The sequence below is a fragment of the Fukomys damarensis genome, unplaced genomic scaffold (assembly GCF_012274545.1).
Source record: "Fukomys damarensis isolate Sample0158 unplaced genomic scaffold, DMR_v1.0_HiC HiC_scaffold_36, whole genome shotgun sequence".
NCBI lineage: Eukaryota > Metazoa > Chordata > Mammalia > Rodentia > Bathyergidae > Fukomys > Fukomys damarensis.
Window position 1 is genome coordinate 40,766,229 of NW_022900948.1, and position 22,447 is coordinate 40,788,675.

General features: G+C 40.0%; 1 protein-coding gene across 8 annotated transcripts in view; it reads right to left on the bottom strand.

Moving 5' to 3' along the window:
* Mapkap1 (MAPK associated protein 1) overlaps positions 1-22,447 on the bottom strand; it is a 221,560-nt gene that overhangs the window by 77,800 nt on the left and 121,313 nt on the right. For 7 of the 8 annotated variants that reach the window (XM_010613545.3, XM_010613541.3, XM_033759243.1 and 4 more), the window contains one exon: positions 7,777-7,886. In XM_010613545.3, coding sequence (XP_010611847.1) covers positions 7,777-7,886 — 110 coding nt within the window. Of the gene's footprint in view, positions 1-7,615; positions 7,665-7,776; positions 7,887-22,447 lie in introns of those variants that run through there. The other variant, XM_010613546.3, reaches the window with a different exon arrangement.

Below are 22,447 nucleotides of genomic sequence, written 5' to 3' on the forward strand. Positions count from 1 at the left end.
GTGCTGCTCTAGGAGCTTTTGACGTTTCAGCGGATGGATCTGCATATTTGAGTGCCTCCATTTCTGTGTTCTCACTAGGTTTTCCACCTGATTTCTAGTACAGCACTGGTACAGAGCAGGCAGCATTCATTGATGACAGCTCAACTGTGCAGTACCTTAGAGCTAGCTATACAGAGTTTAAGAGCACACTCAGCCTGTTCACAGTGCCTTGATGAATTCTCAGCCAGCCTCTCCTGTGTTAGAGGTGAGCCAGGTGAGGCCCACAGAGGTCAGGTACATGATCACACATATAAGCACCACAGTTCCTTAATTCTAAGACATGTTTCTATCACTTTTTAAAACAGTTTTTCCCCCCTTTTTTTTGGTACTGGGGATCGAACTCGGGTCCTTGTGCTTGCAAGGCAGGTGGTGGAACCATGGAGCTAAATCCCTGGCCCTTTAAAACAGTTTTAAAGACAGGATACAGCTTATAGTCAATATGTATATTTAACACAGTGTTGCCTGAGAGGCTATTATTAAATTAGCAGTGCTCCAGAATTAGTCCCCAGTGGATCGAGGGGGAAGGCCCTCTGTCTGCAAGCTGTGTGTGCCTCCCCTACCACCACACAGCCTCTGGGAGTGTGTGTCTTTTCTCTTCCATTCATTCTGCTTTTTCATTAATCTAATCCATGCTTGTGACTGCACCAGAGGAAGTGAATGAATAGATTTTGTAATGGAAAAGGAACTTCTGAAAGATTAGCGACTAGCAGGAAGAGTAAATGCTGGTCAAATGTAGTTTTGGCGAATGATATATTTCAAGTTTTTCTGATGTGGCAGTTGCGAGAGCTCATAACACCCTTCTAAAATAATTGGGTCTCTAAAGTGGTTCCAAAAGATTTTTGCCTGACATAAATTCTCTAAATTTCCAGGCTTTCTGGATAAAATAGTTGACTGCAGTGCCATCTTTAATGTGCTTGGCTCTATACTGGTGAAGATCCATCAGGCGCCTCAGAGAGCTTGAGACAGAGGGAGGCTCAGGTGAGATGAAACAACAAGATAAAGAGGCAGAGAGAGGAGCAAGGAGGAATATTTAACTTGGAGCTTCTGCCTAGGGCACTTCTCAGTTTACATTTAAACACCTTAGCAGCCTTAATTTACTATACCATTTTCCCACTGGGTCTCTGGATACTGAGTATCAATCAGGTCTTTGTTTCCTACTCAGATCCTATGCATGAGCAGCATCAGCATGATTATTTATTCTTTGATGAGGAACTGTTGTCTGCAGAAATTACTGCCTTTTTGGGAAAAGAAAAAACCACAATTAAACAGTCCTATTTACTCTTTCTTCTTCTTCTCCTCCTCTGTCTTCCCTCTTCCTCCTCCTCCTTCCTCTTTTTCTTTCTAGGATTACTTGCTATAGCATAAGGAAACCCTGGTCTGTGTCCCTGGATTACAAACTCTATTTCCATAGACAAAAAGGTGCTGGGTTTTCTGTCTTTACAATCACACATGAAGCAAGGCTCTGTTCAACTCCATAGCCATAAAATCCTTTCATTTACAAGAGCCTGTGGAGATCATTTCAGGCTCAAAGAGTGTTCAAAACCCAATTCCATCTACACATAGATGGGGTTCCCCTTTTTAACAGGGCAGCTTCGGTCAGGTGTATGTTGCTTTAAGAAAGCCAGACATAAAACATTAAAACTGACACCAGTTCAGACAAACTGTGCAATTACAAAAAGAATTCCTGGCTTTATATCCAGATTCACCACGGGGTTCCTTTAAATGCTGCTCTTCCCTAGTGCATTTAGATCTCACAATCAATGAACATTTCTGTTTACAGAATTTTAAATTTGTTCTCCCATTAGGGTTCTAATAAGCAACATGGTACAAATAAAGAGAGTATGGGCTTTGAGGTCAAAAAAGCCTGGGCTACAATTTAGATTCACCATTTACTTGCTGTGGAAATTTGAGTAACTAACTTCTGTCAGAGCTGGGGAAAGGGAGGCTCAGAAAAGAACCTGATTACACACAGTTACCACAGTTCCTCCATCCTGAAATTAACCTTTATTTTTCCTTTCATTTTTTAACAGTCTGAAATCTCACCTGTAGGACATCATAAAATCTACTTTCCAGGTGTGTTGTTAAATACACAAAAGCATTTGATATATCAACTCTCTTCATCCCCTTGGAAAAAGATCTTGCTTTTGGAAAGACTAATTCCTCTCCTGACATGAGTCCCCTTTAAAACACTCCTGATAAATAACTGATTCATTTGTACACAAACGTCTACATCTGTCTGGCATGAAAGTCAGGGTACTACAGTCAGTTTGCTCCACCAGGTCCATATTAGGACACAGGCTCAAGATTTCTCCCCTCCGCATGTCCTCATCTCTACCTACCTCACTGCAACCATCAGCTCTGTACTTCTTTCCTCGTTTCTTTCCAGTTCTTTTCTTTCTTTGGGGTCACATTCTCTGTATGTCTTCCCCTCTCTGAGCCACAGTGCATTTCATAGTGGTTAGAAGCCTGGATTTTATTCTGAGTGAGTCAATGACTCCAATGACTGGACTCACTGAAGGGTTTGGAGCAGATGTCTGACTAGTATTTTAGCAGATCTCTCTGGTTGCTGTGAACACAATGGACTGGAGGAGTGAAGAGCAGAAGCAAGAAAACAGCGAGGCTGCTACTACTACAGTCTAAATAAAAAGCCACAGTGACTTACTTGGACTCAGCCAGTGGAGATGGAAAAGACTCAGGATATATTCTAGAGGTAAACTGATGCCTCTTACTAACGGTTGTGACACAGGGAGATAGTGTAGGGAAAACTTCAAGACAGATGAGAGGATATGTTACTCAGTGACTGGATAGCTGATGCTACATTTACTGTGCTAGCCATCTGTTACGTCTAAGAGTCAATTTTACTACAATTTTAGGATGGAAGGAATTAAGTGAACTGCAAAGTAATCTAAAATATTCTTTGTATGTTAAAATCTGGTAAGCAACTGGTTTTCCCCACTCCTTAACTTTTCACAGCCTAAACATGAAGGTCACTGTTTAATGCCAGTTTCTAGGGGAGGAGTTTCCTGGACTCCTTGGACGATGCCGTGAGCTCCCCTGCACACTAGTCATCCCTCTTAGCCTCTCATGTTCACTCTCCCACTAGACCAGTGATGGCGAACCTACAGCAAACATGCCACAGCGGGTTGTTTGTATTACTGAAAGCTCTAAAAGGCTTGCTATCATTGCTCTAGAATATAAAATGCACCTTGGCGAGGGCCTTCACCTAGGCCTTCACCACTCTGTCCTCGTACCCAGCACATGTCTAACAAATGAGGCACATGATGAGTAAATGTGCAACATAGCTACAAATATAGTTCGGATCCAGATGCAGATTTTACATGAAGTTTAAGACACAAATCAAAAGACTCTATTGATGCCATTGTTAGCTGTCCCTCAGACCATAATCCCACATCCTGTGGTAGATGCTCACAGATTTCCCCTCTCTGCTTTCAGCAGTACCTGAGGGAATACTGTTTGAGAAGCCCTGGATTACACATATATAGGTGTCTTCCACAAACAGTACACTAGCAAGCAGTAAGGTGTTCTGAGACTCTCTTAAACACAGTATTACAGGGATATAAAGTCTGTACAGCTTGACCAACCTAATACTTTCAAGTTGTAGGTGAAACTTTATGAGAAGTAGGAATGAATGTCACAGGTGCATTAACAATATTATAAGAACTTAAAAAAAAATCTCCAAATGCATAAACATTCATCTCTCATATGAAAAGGCAAGGGTGGATAGGAGGTTAGAGAAAATATGTTCAGTCTTTTAGCTGGTAATACAAAAAAACATCTCCATTTCATAATGAGAACAAATATTGAATCAGAGCTATGCAGAGATCTGTTTTGCTTGGTAAAACTACTTTCAACCTTTCTCTGTTTTGCAGATCAGGAAGAACCTATGTTTCTATGTCAGTGTTAAAACTGAAATCAATCTGCCTCTGTTTCTCAGCAGCATCTGTCATAACATAACACCATGCTATAGGAGACTGCTACAGGCTGGTGAGTAGCAGCATTTTTAAACAACAATAACAATAGACAAAATGCCACAAAACTTAGAGGGTCACTGATCATGAGGTAGCCTCGACAGGAGAGAAAGAAATGAATTTAAGGCCTTTATAGCTAAATAACAGGTTAGTATATTTTACTGGCTAAATCTAGGGACCTGACAGCCCATCTTCACTGTGTCAAAAACACACTCATCCAACTGTTAAAATTAATAAAATGGTTTCATCTCATTCTTCTAAAATCGGATCCTTCGTTTACTATTTTTTCAACATTGGGGACTTTCCACCAACATAGGTAGATTCCAAATGTTAAGTAAGTCAGCAATAAAATAAAAAGATAAAAACTTAAAGGAGATGTTTAAAAATAGGCTTTAAAAATGGGCCTTAGCGGATAACTGACTGAAAAAGACTACTCTAGTTAAATATATGAATATTAACAGGAAAAAAACCCTGCTGTGCTCATAAATAGTTATGACTTGATAAAATAATTACAAATAATGTAAGTCAAAATTTTAGATTAGTTACAAGTGTTTATAATGATATTTTACCTTACAAAGCAAAACTATTTTAAAATCTTGAAAGTTTCCACTGAAAAGCTATTTATCTCATGAAGAATTTCTGCTCAAATATCTACTACTTTCTGATTTTTTACAAATGAAAACTGAGGATCGACTGCCAGAAGAAAGAGAAACAGAGAATTTAAGTATTAGGACTATGGTTATAAAGCCCACATCTTGTTTTGTTTTTTGGCAGTACTAGGGATAAACCCAGAGCCTTGCAGCATATGCTGGGCAAACCCTACCACTGAGTTAAACACCCACCCTTTCTTCATTTTTATTTCCAGACAGGGTCTCCCTAACTTTCCAGGCTGACCTCAAACTTGTGATCTTTCCACCTCAGTCTCTTGGAGTTACCATTGCGTACCACCGTTCCCAACTAAGGCTTCTAAGGTTATTGTTATTATTAAGTGAAGAGCAACACAATCAGTCTGGTAAAAGGCTAAGAGAAATTAAAGGTTTGTAGATAAGGACAGAAGTGCCCTGCTAGCCTATCTGAACTCTTGTTCTAGTGCAACCAGTCTCTCTAGTAAATAAGCAATGTGAGAACTACCAGCTCCACATGGTGCACATGTGTCCTCTAATTTCAAGGAGTATTTCCCCTCTTCTCACTTGAGCAACAGCAGCACAGAGACATGTGGGGTTCTGCACTCAATCAGGTGAAAGCTGTGTGCTGAGAGTGCTGGCGCTCTAATTCTGTCTTGGACATGGGGCACAACAGGCACCTTCCTACAAAGACTGAGCAGTCACTGTGGTAGGAACTCAGGTCTGACCTGGCACCTCTCCCCAACAAGCTCATGACTAAGTTCATGATTCACAATGGGCAAGTGTTTCACAGCCAACTGTAAGCACCAACAGACTTTTTTTTTCTAAAGTAAATGTATTTGTGTTTCCCTCTATGACAAGAAGATTTTCCTCTTTTCATTCATCACCCTCTCAAAGAAATCCACTCCACAAATGTAAAGTTCAAAACAGTACATGTCCTGCCTTTACCATGTTAACCTTAAACATGTGTCTTTGCCAAACTGAAGATTCTTTTACTTCATGAGGCCAGATTTAATAAAGCAATTGAAAAAATTTCTTATTTTAAAAAGCTTTTTGGGTTAAGAAAATGGACAGTATAATTTATGTAAATGTATTAATCTCAATTGGCTTCACTAGTAAGAAAAGGAATAAATAATGCAGATCAACATTTCTCAGATAATGAGTCCTAAGTCTTTGCCAAGGATATGGTAAAGAGGCTGATGGAAATGGCAGGGATGTGTTCACAAAGGTGAACATAAATAAATGTATGCATGACAAATGCGGATGCTGGGTAAAGATACAGATAAACAGGTATAAGATCAGACAGAGATGGCTGGAGACAGAAGGAAGACACTGGCTCAGCTGTATCCCAATGAGTTCATAAGGGTTTTAAGGTCTAAAAAAATCGGTGACAGCAGAATTTTTATAATGAAGGTTTAAAAAGTTCTGTCTCATTCTTGGATAATTCATAATGATGCATTCTTGAATATAAAAAAGCATATCACAAAATACACAGTTATGTTAAAAAACTGGAGACAAAACAAGAAAAAAAAAACCCAAATTCTAAAAGAGGATGAGTACTTATTAAATAACTGTGTGTATCTGAAGCTCTTTAAAAGCTGTTAGATTAGTACCTGGAACCCCAAAACATCTACTTTCCCCTGAAGGAGAAGCGATGCCTCTTCAATCATCCCCTAAATGCAAAGAGGTTTGACCCCCATGCAATAGATAAAAGTCACCCAAAAAATGAACAAAAGAGGTGTTTGGAAAAACCAGAACACCATTCATCCCAGCTAACGACTTGTTCATTATGAGTGATGATGGATAAAGACTTCTCATGCTGAGATGAAATCAAGATTTATATGCATTGTTTCCTCTCCCAACTTGTGGGAAGATCATCATCATTTAATTCTATCTCTGCGGCCAGTGATGGGCATCCAGAGAGCTGGTTATCAAACGGCGCAGTCAGCTGGCAAAAGCCGAAACGTGCAGTTGGCACATCTGGACGGAGCCGCCACAGCCGAGGGTGAACAATGACTCCTGGCAAGCATCCAAATTGCTTGCAGACGCTAGCAGGTCTCATCTACAACCGCCCCTACCAGCATCTCTCTCTCTCTCTTTTTTATGAGAATCAGATTTTCATTGCTCCATTCAATTGCTCTCCTCTGCCATTTTTTACAGCTCTTATCGTTCCCCTGGAATATGGCCTTGAGACAGCTCATCCGTGTCCTTCACTGTGTTATCTCTTCTAACTTTTATTAAAACTTCAGCTTTCATCTGAAGATAGCTAATTAAATCTGGAACAGATTATATGCCTCCCCTTAAAAAGAGCACAAAACTATTTTCTTCAACCTGTGCAGTGCTTTTTTTCTTCTTTCCAAAAGGTGAAATCAAAGGTTTATAAGAAGTCTCTTTATTTACAAAGCTAAGATATTTGACATGTCATATACAGGCTGATTTATGGTAAAGTTGTCTGTGGTATAACAAATCTTTAAGCTATTTCTCAAGATAATTCTCAATACTGGTAATATTTTTTTCCTACATGCTTTAATTTTATAGCTAATACCATAGGACTATTTTCTACATAAACTTGGGTAAGGAAGAGTTATTTGTGCATAAAAGGTTAATTACCTTTTTCAAAAAATTTAAGTTTCCCTTAACTGGTAAAAACAAACAGAAATTTTTCTTTTTTCCATTCCCCAAACACTAGTAACTAAAAGTTCTCCCATTGAAAATTATGTGAAAACATGAAATTAAAAGCAGTGATTCCAGTTCAGGATTGATTCTGTTTTTAAGACAGTCTTATATCAACTAATGGTTAGCACAAATAGCTCTGTCTTAATTTACCCACATTATTAATGACAGAATGTCCATAACTGATGTAAACACATTCTTCTCACATATGCCACTGACCCAGTCCCTTTCTGAGGAACAGGGGAAGCTAAAAAAAGACAAAAAACAAATCACCTGTTTTTGGGGGGGGGTGTTTTGTTTTTGTTGTAGACTGGCTAACCAGATCTTCTGGCAATCATATCTGAAACAATTTAGGCAGCTGTCAGAACACACACACACACACACTCATATCTTAGGCTCTTTTAACTAAGGATTAAGCTTCCATTGCCAGGGTATGATTTTAATTAACTCACCTGAAATTTTCTGGGATCCTTTTCTTCGCTTCACTGCCTTTAGCAATATTTCCTTCATGGTGACCTTTGTGTTGTCCACCTGAATAAGGGAGAATCCATGAGCAGCATTTCTGTGGGAAAAGACAAATATTAAATCATCCCCAGCATTCCTCTGTAGAGATATTATTAAAATTTTCACTGTGTTTTAAAGTAAATATAGATCAATGTGCCAAATGTTCAAAAATGGGTCGAATAACTCTACTTGTAGGCTGGGGAGTGATGCATTCTAGTATAAGCAGTTTCATGTGAAAGGGAGGTTATGGTTAGGGAAGGTTTTCCTCATTTATCTCAAACCGAACCTAACTGGTCTGTGTGAGTTAGTTAAATCATGGGTTCCTTGCAGCAAGGACTGACAACTGATAAAATTGGCTTGTGTAAGCAGACATCACTACAGTGAGATACTGCCACCATCATAATAAGCTCATGATGCCCCACAGATATATATATCTATATATCTATATCGATATATAGATATATCGATATAGATATATATTCGGTAGGAATGGCTTCATCTATTTAGTCCTAGCAAGTCAAACCAAACATTAGTGAAGCACAAATAATTTTAAGAGAAGACACTGACACTCGTAAGCTTCTGATCAAACTGGGTGGGAGAAGGCGTCATCTAGCTAGGAAAAGAAGTTAAGGAACAAGTACTCTAAAAACAGCAACCTATCTCCTGGGTGAGGTATAATCACCAAGACACTTAATTGCAATAGCAAGTATCACAAATACTACCCACTATGTTTGGGCACTGGAACAAAACAGGCCAATTCCAAGTAGCTCATGTAACAAACAGGACCCAAGTTTCCAACTATGGAACATGGGAATTGCCACAAGGAATTTGGTTGCATTCCCATTTCCCCATAAGAATCTCAAAGAGGAACATGGCCAAACATGGCAGAACTTCATACTGACAAGAAATCTGAAAGAAAAGCCAAGCCCCAAGCTAAGCCCTGGAAAAGCTCCCCAAGATAGGTGGGGAAGGGGCCTGAAGCCTAGGCTGGACCCAACCAGGTGGCTGGCTCACCACAGGGGTTCGGAGCAATCTCAAACCTGAGAACCCAATTTGCTTCCCTAATACAGAGACATCTCTACAGTCCTCCTCTCCATACGGCTTGCTGTTTAATCCTTGACATTCCATTTGTTAAAAAGCAAAAGCCGATGCTGGTATGGCCAGCATGATCATCCATTTTAACTTGGTCAAGTTCTTGCTATCGAACAGCAGGCCTGAGAACTGTCAAGCTAATTTTACTGAACACTCTGTTACTGAATCATGCCTGAGCTCCAGCCATTCTTTACCTCACAAGCTGGACCCCAGCCCAGAACAATCTTTAAAAGTTTATTTTACTGATCAAAGCAAAATAAGAAATAGCTCTTTTTAAAAAAACTATATTTAGGGAGTGATGCAGTAAGTGATACTTTGGCAAGAGTACTGAAATGTAAAGTGCCTTGTGCATTTAAAAACTTGGGGTATTTGCTCTGGCGCTAGGCCAGTGTGTGTTTGGAACAAATGCCTATCAGCCACGTTCAGATTTGCCTTCCCCTGCTCTCTCCTCAGACGTCAGTATGTGCTCCATCTGTGACAATATGTTGGGCGATGGAGTGGGGCCGAAAGGCAACACAAGTTCTTAGGTTCTCAAAAACTAGTTCTGGCCTAAACCTCATGAGCTCCCCGTCCACCTGGTCCTACCTAAACTACTGTAGATTTGAGCTGACTCATAAATTGCTTACAGTTTCCTCTGATCTGCTGCTGGCTGATAGCATTACTTCAGCCCAACACATTTACCTTTTTCAGCAAAGGCAGACTAAAAGCTCAAAAAGAAGCCTGTGTTTGGACTAACTTCCATAAATTAAAAGTGTCCTTTTAAAAGATTTTTGAACATAGGAAAATCCCCAGTCTGTATTTTTCTGTCATTTTACCAAAACGTACCTAGGTGACAAGGTTAAAGCAAGCAGAGGAAATCCCTGGCACTTATCATCCACAGGCATTACTGATAAATTGTGTGGTAGAGGAATAAAGGATTACCTTCTGTATTTTTTCATTACACTTTTCTTTTGTTACAGAATACATAAATCCATTGTGGCACAATGTAATATGTATCACCATGCTACACCTGCGGACGCTTCCGAGCGGCTGCCATGTCTGTGCAGTCAGGAATGATAAGTGAACCACCCGTGAATGTTAACGATAGTGATCATTCTGAGGTAACTCGGCTCTCCATCTTCCTTTACAGCCTCTGTGCTGAAGCCAGGGTAGCAAGGTTCATGAGAGGAAAAATGAAAACAACAGTGAAGGGAAGGGGCACATGCAGTACTCAGAAAGGGCCTTCACGGGGGTGCAAGATCTTACTCCAGGGCTCCATTTCTGTAAAAACATGCAATTTGGAAGAAAAAGGCTCTGCCCCTATCCTGCACACTCAACCAGACCTAATGAAAGTCTCCTCAGGTCCATCTCACACTCCACCACTCCTTCCCCTTCATACCAGTGCAAACTTTGGATCTTGTTCCATGTTTACAGCACTGCAGAGTGGTAGAATGGGCAACATCTTGGCTTTTGAGGGATACTCGTATCCACTTCTAAGATGTATGAGTATGAATGTTAAGTGATTCTCAGTACCCATCTAGGTGTAACTGTTAACTTATGCTTCCATTTAATAAATGGAAATGGAGACTTGCTACTACAATTTTCAGCTTGACTTCCAAACATTCTGGGTTTTATGCCTCATTTCTTTACACCCAGGGTTTTTTATGGGCTTTCTAAAAAGTCTATTGAAATACATCTTTTAAAACCGCTCTTATGTCACTGGAGGGCACTGAGTCTGAGATTGAGAAGACAACAATCTTGAGGGAAATGTGTGCTACTAGTCCCGCCTCCCTTCCTCTGGGCTCTGATCTGCATGGGGGTGACCAGCCCAATACACAGATGCTGCTCTGATCTCTGAAACGACTCCCTTTGTGAACAGGCAGCTTGCTTCTCCCAGGCAGGGCCCTCTGCAGGTGCAGGAAGAGGTAACTGCTTTCCTGAGCCCGAGGGCTGCCTGTGCTGGTGCAGGATGAAGCTCCACTTCAGGGAGCTGACTAAATACTGCCAGAAGTGCTTCAGTCAATTCAGAGCTAGGCCCTGTCAGGTCTGTAACCACTGAAAAACGTATGGCCATTTTAAAAAGTGATTACTCACTTGAAGAATTCAGCGCTGTGTCTGTGCAAAGACCACAGAGAAGTTCTGATACCAGCATTAACGGGACACAATGAACGTTTCCCTACTAAGTAGTAAAAGAGAGATGACCGGAGACAAGAAACAGGCACAGGTCTTCATCTGGACAGCTCCGATTCTCTGTATAGGGAAAGAGCTGGAACCAAAGCCCAAGTTGAAAGACAGGATATTGGAGAGCAAAGTACATGGGCTAGGAATTAAACACCCTTTGAGAGAAATCCTGATTCCACAGCTAAGCAAAATGTTGCCCTAAGGACCTCAGCAAAGGAGCTTCTGAATGTTATTTATGTTTCCTTGACCTGAGTCATCATCCCAGGAGAAGAGGCCCCAACACACTGGCCCCCAAGCTTCTACATACATTGCTTATGAGGAAGAATGGCTCTCAACACTCACTGCATGTAACTGGTAACACAAGGGCATTAAAATATGTGTTTGCTGGGCTTAGTGGCAGCATTCAAGGAAAGTGTCAGCAAATAGCCTCAGGTACCAGCATCTAAAACCTCCCTGAGGCTCAAGGGACAGCAATCTGGGCTCAGTTTTCAAAGCTCTCCTCTTTGACGGAGTAAAATGTTCTACTTTGACTTAATTCATTACATCTTGGATGGGGATAGTGGAAATAAAAAATCATGGTGCTTGTGAAAAGAAATTCAATGAGATTTACTAAGAGCTTTTTGATTTGCATAGTATACTGTTCACTGATTAATGATTACAAAAAATAATAGCTGTAACTACTACTTATTGAACACTTACTATGTGCCCAGTGCTGTTTTAACCTTTCTTTAAAAAATTTATACTGAATTCATTTAATTCAGTAACAGATACTATTATACCATTTTATAAAAACTAAGGCTTGAGGCATCAGGGAATTTATCTGAGGTTACTCATCTATTAAAGATCCTATTTGGGATTCAGAAATCAACAATATGGTCCTTAAATTATGTAGCACAGCCCAGTGGGAGAGAAAAAGAACTTAAGAACCTAAAATCAGAGTTCTTACTTCTTGGTAAGCATAAAGAGGGAGCCAAGCTTAGAGTGCTGCTGAGACCCAGGGCTCAGAGAAGCTTTCTAGTGTGGTTTAGCTCTACACCATGCCATGAATGATGCTGGCAACATCAGAAAGTAGCCAAGCACAGCAAGCTCCAGAATAAAGCCGTGCTTTCACAGGGTAAAGGATATAATCACTCTGACTTCATTTTCTCGTGGACAAAATGGGAATGATAATTATCCTTAGACTGTAAAATTGTACTTCCAAAGTGTTTACCATATAACTCCATTGTAGATATCTAATAAGCAATAACTAATAATGATAACTTTTTTCATATATAGAGAGAAATGATACACAACGGGGGGACAAGGAAAATAGTCAACATTTACTGCGCACTTCTTTGTTTACATAATTACTCACCAAAAGTAGGTCCCATTTTATAGCCAGAAATTGAGGTTTGGCCAGGATAAGAGCCTTGCCTAGAGTTACGAGAAATGTTAGTAAATTACACTGGAGGATCCTGGAAATGACTTCAATAGTGAGCCTCCAAAGCCCGTGTTCCTAACTCCTCATAGCTCAGAAGGGAGGCTGAGGGATTCTGGGAAAGAAGAAACTTTCAAAGAGCACATCCTCCAGATTGGAACCCCTGACCAATCTGTGGAAAAAGGATGAACTCCCAGTATAGCACATTCAATTTGAATAACAATGTTCTGACTCTCAGGCTAACCATATGGCCTATTAAGATCCTTTTTTAAAAAGACTGAAGAATGTCAAGGTTTCACGGGCCACACTTCAGTTTCCAAGGGGAAAAAATTGCCACGAGCAGTGCTTGGGTCTCTAGTTCTGACCAGATCACAATAGTGATGAGGACACACTCCTGTGGTTCCCAACCTGCTCTCGTACCACTTCCGTGTGTGTTCATTCTTTAGCACCTCAAGTTAGAAAATGAAAGTATATGATCAAGAGAAAGTCTTGTAATAATTGCAACATGATGGCTCTAAAGTAAGTCCTTCGGGTATTGCTTTCTTCATAAGGAGAGTTTATACTAGTACGAATGTCACAGTTTGTTTCCCATTGCCCTGACCAAAAATTTTTTTTAAAGATCAAAGCATACTGTGTGAGCACGTGATATTTGACATTGGACAAAGCACTCTTTTTCAAAACAGACACTTTCCAAAAACATAACCCGCTAGACTAATGGGCAGTGAGAAGCCAAAATGACTGCCCTCCGCCTTCTCCTTGTGTATCTTTGCCAGAGTCCTTGGGACTTGCCAAATCCGGTCATGCCTGCTTAGCTTGCTCGACTGATTGTGCCAGAAAAGAAAATAAGACACAGATGTATTTGAGCTCTTTGAGATGCCAGTAAGAGAGACAGCTAATGGCTTCATTTCGACCCTCCCCTTCCAGCTGGGCACAGGTGGGGGATAATGAGGTCCCTCTCCCTAATCAAACTCAATTATTTACTACTCTATATAACCACAAAGACATTCACATTCAGTTCAGAATATAAAACACACCGTGGGCTACTTCCAACCACTGCCACTGGGTATTTATAACAAACTCAAGTGGCTAACAGTTTGCCTTGGCAGGAGTCTAAGTGTGTAAAGTTTTGCAAACTGTTTCTGTTCAAATATGTCCTGCTGAAATGGGGTCCCAAGCGGGGTTCCATAACTGTCAGGTCAGTGAACTGCATAACATCTGAGAATGTATTCACCATGCAGTGCAGACAGGATCTGGAAATCAAACGCTTCGTTCTATTGCAACCTTCTGAGAAGCATCACAGTTTTTTCAACAGCAAGACTGACACTGTATTAATAAACATTACAAGTCACTAGTCTGACATGTACATAGCAGCAGCTGACAGACTCCAACATAAGCTGAGGGGAGAACAGAAGAAATCAAAATGAGACATAGTAACTAAACATGGCCAAAGGTGGTGTCTTGAGGAACAACTCACATTAACATCAGAGATGTGAGTCCTAAACTTGGAGGAGATATGGCAACTACAGCAACAATCTAGTGTGATTTTGGGACACCAAAGTAAACTGATGGCTATCTAAGATGTATGCTTTATTATAAGAACAAAGAATATTCTGGCACAATTTCAACAGCCATTCCAGTGAGTAAAACATACATATTTAGCTTGTCTGACCTTTACATTCTTAGAAGTATGTAATTAATGCTTTCCATCTTTATTACTTGTTCCAATATTTCTGTCACTTTAAACAGACACAAAGAAAAATCTTTTCTTTTCTCTAGACAGTAGCTGTTGCCAGAAAGGAAATCAAGTCAGATTTGCAAATACAAAACTAAACAGACTGCATATGTTACATTTCCACACACGAGGACAATCTGGACAATGAAAATGTTTGCTAATACAACAGAATGAAAAGAAACAACACACAGTTGGCTCTCTATGACTCAGTCAAACAATAAATAACTAGGATAATTTATACCCCTATCATCACCTCTAGTTACAGAATATACACCTATCTTTTATTCCTTACTGTATTTCAGCCTCATCCTTACTAAACTAGGTGACTGTGGGTAACTATCTCCCTCTGACCTGTAGTTATATGCTATAAAAATGAGTTGCTAATAAGGAATAAATGAGATGGTATCTGCTAGGGGCATGTAGCTGATTGAGTGTTCAAAAATGCTTTGCTTTGCTTTTCCTTTCTTTTCTTTTTTCCCCCTTTCTATACCACAAGGCAATAATAACATATGAAAACAGGACAGGCTTGGAGCTAATAACATCCTTTTTTAAAAAGGTCTGCTCACTTGGGGTGTGCTCTGGAGACAAATTAAGAAGGTAAGTAAAACTACAGTTCCTTTTTTAAAAAGTTCATGCAGGGAAGAACAATGAATCTGGGGCATGCCTCTCAACGTGGCTCCCCCTTTCCCTTTATGTGGAACCAGGAAGGTCCAGGCAGTCACTGGAAGCCTTCTGGGCCATGATGCCCAGGGCAGCCCACCCTGTAGTGCAAGACCTTTCACCCTCTACCCTCATGGCACAACCGTAACTGGACTCCATCTGCTTGCAGATCTTGTTTAGAACTGTTCCTTCCCCCAAGTTCATCTAATACACATGTAATGTAGTGAAACCATCACAGCTGCATTTGTCACTGCTGTTTGTGAACCCCTAATTTCTGACTCAATTAGCCCTGTGCTGAGATGTGGGCAGAGTCTGACAAAGAAGGTCCCTTCCTTGTCCTACCTATCTAGAGGGCCAGCAGGTCTTAGCTTGGTCACTGCTGGAGTGCTTCTGCAGATGTCTGGTACCATCTGACATCCAGCACTTTTTCTGGCTTTAAGGGGCCAGGCAAAAACCCTCCTACTCCTCCTAGCTCCTACCTCTCCCCTCCCACACTCCTGATATCCAACCAGCTTAGTGCTTAGGCTGAAAGTAGTTAGCAATCAGCAAGTTAGGGGTTCCTGCTTATGTATACATTTGCTGTCCAAAATTAATCAAGAACAACAGATAGTTTAGAAATCCACTTGTAGATTTGGTAAGCAAGCAGTTTCCATGAGCAGGCTTCTAACTGGCAAGTTGTTAGAGTAATCCATTCTCTTTCCTCAAATAACTCTATCTCTAAGGGTTTCCTGGAGCCCTGGGGCCTCGGAGGGGGAAGGCTGGATCCAGGCCTAACAGAACATAAGAAGACATTCAACTCCTCGTTTCTTTCCCAAAAGGGATTCATTTAAGTTAACTAGTTATTCTTTTAAAATGCAAATAATTATAAAACATAGTAATTCATTATCTCTGCAAGATGGGATGATGAGAAAAACATTTAAAATTTTGTATTAAAAAAATCTATTTTCTAATGTTTCTGTAATGTATACATACTAATTGAGTAATTAAAAACAAAACAAAACAAAACACAAACCCAAAGGAAGGTTAGGTCCCATTTGCATCTTGGCATGAAGTATTCAGACTGACACATCTCTGACAACACAACAGGAATAGCAAGTATGTAACACTTCCTACATACCAGGGTCTGAGCCAATATCAATCCTCACAGCAGCATTTCCTGAGGTTCACAGGCACACACGCCCCCTCCGCAAAAAGATGAATTTACCAGAGAATTTTCAGAATTCAAAAATTTGATTTTAGTTTACTGAAAATCAAACACATATGACATTTCTAATACGGGCCGATCAAAAATATGGTGTTTAAGTTAAAAAATTATTACAATAAAAGACACATTGCCATGAAATTCCCTTAAAATACCCAACTTCCTTTTGAACACACTTATCCCACTGTTCTTGACATTTTCTGACACAGTTGTGGAGGTCTACATTTGTCAGGAGTCTACAAGATGTGATAAAAAATACAGCGAATGCTGCTGCCAAGCACCAACAGGAAGGCAAGCTCCTAAAAATATTCCTGTGTCCTCATCCACCTTAGTGCATGGAACCTTCTGGCTCTTCCCCAAAGTCAAAATGACCATAAAAGGTAAATATTTTGAATTAAGTTAGGACACTGAGGCAGTTACCACAGCACAACTAAAGACACTCAGACGACTTTCATTACTGCTTCAGAAAGTGGCAAGTAAGTATGCTCGAAGCAAGGAGGAATATCTGGAGGGGGGTTAATAGCAATGTGTCTCTTACTGTATTATATTTTTAAAATGAACATTCATTGTATTTTGTGATTATAACTCCTACGATTATCACTAACTAAACACAAAATTATTTGCCCATTACCAAATACTTTATATATGTCACCACACACACACACACACACACACACACACACACACACAGATTACATATATGAAATATGTAGATAGGTAGAGATGCAGTCCAATCTTACATGTTCCTCTTCCTCAACCTAGATGGGGGAATCATGAGTCACTGCTTAGAGAAGAAATTCCCAGGAGAGACACCTGGCCCTCTTCAGACAGATGTGAATGAGATATAAACTCACTGGAATTGCTGGAGCCTAACAAATTTAGCCTCTGCATTTTCTATGGCTACTTTTGTACTACCATGGCAGAGTCGAGTTGCATAAACTATATGACACACAAGGCCAAAATATTTATTATTTGACCCTTTGCTAACCCCTGGGATAAGTTGGTGAGAATTGCAGAGTTGTGTGTTTCAGCAGCTAGAGATATTTGGCATCACTGATAGACAGTAAAGTTCAAATGGTACCACTGCAAGCTGTATACAAAAATAGTTCATTGAACAGAGAAAAATGGTGGGAGAACTCAATGGGCCCAAGGTTTTCTACTAGAACAGACTTTCTGATCTCTGAAGAATTTGCACTCTCTGGTAAAAACCTCACACTGTACAGCTATCAGCCTACCAATGTATAGAGCGACCAACAGAAGCACAAAGTAAGGTGACAACCTTCCTGGGATAGCTGGGGACAGGAGCAGGGTGATCTATCCATACAGGGCTTTTGTATCTAAGTCTAACAAGCAGTGTCCTCGTCATGCCAGTAGAAAGTATGCTGTGACAAATGCTAGTAAATGACATTTAAGGTTTGGGGGAGATACCGTATAAATCAGTCAGTCCATTAAAATAATGTACTGGGAATGAAAAATTCATTAACTGTTTAAAAGAACAAATAATTTGGTATTTATGTTTCATATGAAAATCAAGATTTTAAGTTAACAAGTAAAATATTTAACACTTGTGAAACCCAGCATCGTCAATTTCAACAAAATATCAGTATTGACACTAATCTGTTCTTCTGTCCTCCCTCCCTCCCTCTCTCTCTCTCTCTCTCTCTCTTTCATTTTGATTTTGGTACCGGGGATCAAACTCGGGACCTTGAGCTTGCAAGACAGGCGGCAGAACCACTGAGCTAAATAAATCCCTAGCCCCTAACCTGTACTTTATTATAGTTTGACTTGTATTTAACTTTTACTTTTGTTCAGGTTGTATAAAAATATGGACTTATTGCTAGAACGTTATAAAACTTTACAGCTCAAACTTTACATTTGTATGTATTTAACCAGTGTTATAAAAAACTAATTGGAAGAAACAGAGGCATAATGTTGAAGCTAAATTCAGGAGAATTTATTTTTCTTTATGAGTTTTGTACATTACTTACACTAAAGAAAATTCGTATTATCTGTCCTTCAGAGAGGAAGAAACTAAGCCTTGAAAAGGTAAGTAAAGTTACCTAGAGTCATGTAGCAGTTCATTAGTGAAACAGATTTAAACCCAGCTTTGCCTAACTTCAGAGTTCAAAGTGCTGCCTCCTTTGGAGGGAATGAAGATACACTGGGGCCTCAGGGGTGTAGGCTGTGAGGGTCAAAGCCAGAAGGCAACCTAGGGCTCTCTGGTATTCAGAAGACAAGGAGAAAGTTAAGAGAAGTCAGAAAGCAAGGTGAGACATTTTGGCCAAGGGTCCTCTTGGCAGCACACAGCCACCTGACAATTCACTAATTCCTTCTCCATGAAGTCCATGCTGGTGCTAAGGATGCAGATTTGTTTATCTGTGCCTTCCCAGTCTTCAAAGAGTTATGGTCTTACTTCCATTTTTGAGATGTCTGTTCAGAAGAGGACTAATCTGAAAGTCTAAAGATCCTCAAAGTCTACCATACCCGCCCACATTCCGTGGAAGTTATTCTAATTTAGCATTCCCAGTCCAGCTGAGCAACATCTACCCAAATCCTGTCCTTCCTCTGCATAAAACAGTAAGGAGGAGATGTAGAAAACTGTAGAAGCAGCAAAGAGACCTAATCAGTTACCCATTCAAGAAACATCTATGGCACACCTGTAATAATAATGAAGCTAATACTGGGTGTCACGGGGTACAGATGATTCAGTTCTTGAACTCAAAGAGTTATTTATGAAGAAAAACAATTAACAGCACCTAACACTTAAGATAATACTCACTCAGTCCTCACAACTGATCTGTGAGGTATTATTATCATCAAACAGCTGAGTCATAGAAACAGAATTACATCCACTAGTAAAGGCAAGGCAGGATCAGCATGCAATCTGGCTCCAAAGACTACCATGGTCTTACCTACTGTGCTCTAGTGGTGGCTAAATGTCAGCTTTCAGACAGAGAGATTCACCTGACTGACTAAATCAACACTAGATTCCCCCACCCTCACTAATCATAGGTGTGCTGGAAAGGGCACGGGCTTTTATCAGGCATGGGGTCAACTCTAGGCCTGAGAACAATACTACTCAGCTTCAGCTTATACATTTCTAAAAACTAGGCTACTCTGAGATTAAATGAGATGATATGCAGAGTTGACCTTCAATAAGTATTTGTTCACTCACTGTAAAATTCCATCTTTGTGCTTCAGCTCGGTGTTTTCCCAGCTATTACCTATCCCTTGTCTACAGGTAGAGATAGGTAAGGAGGAAAGGGGGACATGAAGAAGAGAGGGAACTATGGTTTCAACCTTGCTTGATTTCCTCTCTGAAACACAAGGTACATCCCTGGAGACTCTGAAGGTCTCTCCATCTTGCACCTGCACAAGCTTTTCTAGTTTAGAATACAGACCAAAAAGGTGGATGAGAGGTTGCTGAACCAAGAAAATACACATAGGGCAAATGGTTAGTAATCCGTACTATTTCAACAGACAATTGAGAAAGAGAAGAAACAGAAAATTTATTGACACTTTTGTTCTAAATGCTCACATATAAAGGTTTCACTTCACCTTATGTTTTTAGAAACAGTCCAGACATGTCAAATAAACTCTCTTAAACTTTAAAATAAAAAAAGATTGACTGGAGTGTATGCCTGAGGTGGAACTGTGGGGGTGTGGTAATTGAGGAGAAACGAAAGAGTACTGAGTTTAAAGCAGTTGCTGTTCTTGCATCCCCTTTCTTGCCCCCATACCCACACCCCAGAATTTAGGGTTCTAACCTAGACACAAGCCTCAGGTGCTGCTCCCTGGAAGGTGTATCTGTCCCAGCTCCAAACCTGCCCTACGAAAAATCACTGCCTCAAAGGCTCTTGTCTTAAAAAAGACTTTCAGGTTCAAAGGACTTCCACAGTCATATGTTAATATTCTTCAAATCACTTGTTCATAATTAATAAAATGCAAGTAAAAACCATAAAAGTTCTATTATATGCATTCCCCTGTTCTTTGTTTTACAGTGATGGGGAACAAACCTCAGGCCTTGCACGTAACTAAGCAAGCCCTCTATCCCTGGCTACATGCCCTGCCCTGCTATATACATCTCTTTTTGTGAGGTTTTTAATTTTTTTGTTTGTTTTTTGGAGACAGGGTCTGGCTGTTCAGTCCAGGCTGGCCTTGAACTCACACTTTAACCTGGGCTGGCCTCAAACTACAGTGATCCATCTGCCTCAGCTTCCTAAGTGCTGAGGTTATAGGCATGTGCCATTATGCCTGACTTATACACATCTTTTAAAGCAAATTCTTATGACAATACCTTGCAATGGTAAGACTGAAATGGTTTTATGAATTCTGCTGATAGAATCATAAATCGGTACAGCTCTTTTGGAGGGGAGGAAGGGTCTTGCTATGTAGTTCAGGCTGGCCTCCAATTCACAGTGACCCTTGCCTCACCCTATTGAGTAACTACCTCACCCAGCTGGTATATCTTATTTGTCAACAAAATGTGACAGTCTTGTCGGGCTGGGGATGTAGCTTGGTGGTAGTGTTTACCTAAAATGCATGAGGCTTGGGTTGTTTCCCTAACACTTTGGAGGTTGGGGAGAGTCCACAGAAGTTTCTACTCTCTGACTATTCTACTTATAGGAAATAATACTAAAGAAATTACTGAACAGAACTGAAAGGGATATAGATAATGGCTCTCATTACAGAATTAACTATTAAAACTCAAACAAATAATCTAAATATTCTGCGACACTCTTCCATTGGATCCTATATACTTTGTTTTATATTGCTTATTGCATTTTAATGATTTGTTCAACAGCTTTCTCCCAGGGACAGTAATCCCCCATGAACGAAGAGTTACCTCTGTCTAGATCCCTGGTAAAAACAGACTATAGGAATCAAGAACAAATATTGAAATATTAGTAATGTTAAGTAAAAATAATGTTAAAAATGTAAATACTAGGAATGAAAGTATAGCCTATGCTCTCGTGGAAAGGATTATACAAAGCTGAAAATGAGAATGAGCGATGAGAGCAGTGATGGTGAACCCTTTAGGGACGGAGCAGCCAAACTGCAACCCAAAACCCACTTACCTATCACACAGTAACAACACTGCAATTAACCTGAATATTGAGGTTTTAGTTTAGAAAAAAACAACTGTTATCTGGTGCTCTGCTGCTGGGGCAACTTGGCTTGAGTGCTGACAGAGAGGGCTCTGCGTGCCCACTGTGGCATGCGTGCCATAGGTTTGTCATTACTGGACTACAGGATCACTACATAATTTCTAAATTATTTTATATATTCTGTGAAGCTGTTTGGTGCCTTGGAAATGAAGACGTGGGAAAATCTGTTGTTCTTATCCACCAAACTTGATCTCAGAATAGGGATGAAATGGCCACTATGAAAGTTTAAGGGGTTCCTCATTTCACTCCAGATACGTGGTGCTCTTCCTTTGCTCAAGAGTAGAAAGATCCAAAGTACTTATATACAACATATATAGTATAATCCATTTCAATTTTTAAAAAATCTCAAAGCTGTATGTTTCAAAGACACAAGAAAAGTCCTCCAAGCAACCCTGTAGGACAGTGAATGTGCTGATTCCTAACAGCAGGGGGTGCCAAAGGGCTCACTATTGTTCCCAGGAGATGGAGGAGAGAGGCAGCAGAGGCCTGGGTTAGTTGCGCTTTGGTTAGTGTGAAGCCTGAGTTATGCAGGTTTTCCCTCAGCCATGGGACTCAGTATTTCTGCAGACCTCAAGGAACAAAAATTACATTTCTACCTTCACTCAGTTGGATATGTAGCCTTTCCCTGAATTATAAACAGAGGGAAGAAATCACAGTAGTATGTATTAGCACTGTTGGTGACTGTCATGAACAGAAATCCTAGCTAACAACAGAGCACATTATATAATTGGTACAGATTTTTCAAATGCCATTTATACTCAACACCATCTCAAAAAAACAGACTTCCACAGTTATGGTTAGAACTGTAGCTAGGTCTTGTTATTTACTCTATTCATAAAGCCACACATGTTACATCACATTTAATAATATGATGACTTGAAATATAACAGAATTATTTTATATTCCAGTAAATTTTATTTTTATGCACATAAAAACACTTTTCTGATAAGGGCTTTTATAGGCTTTACCAGACTGGCAAAGGGATAGAAAAGGTTAAGAACATCTGCTCAGTCTAAAGGCAGGCAATTGAGAGGAAAAATCAAATTTGATCTGAACACAATTGTAGAGAAAGGTATTTTAAGTCGCAAGAGAGAAGTGGCCATAATGAACATTTTCATTTAGCTTGAATTCCTTGAAGGAGGGAAATCTACAAGTTTTGCTTTCCAGGCTCCAACTGTACCAGTGTTTC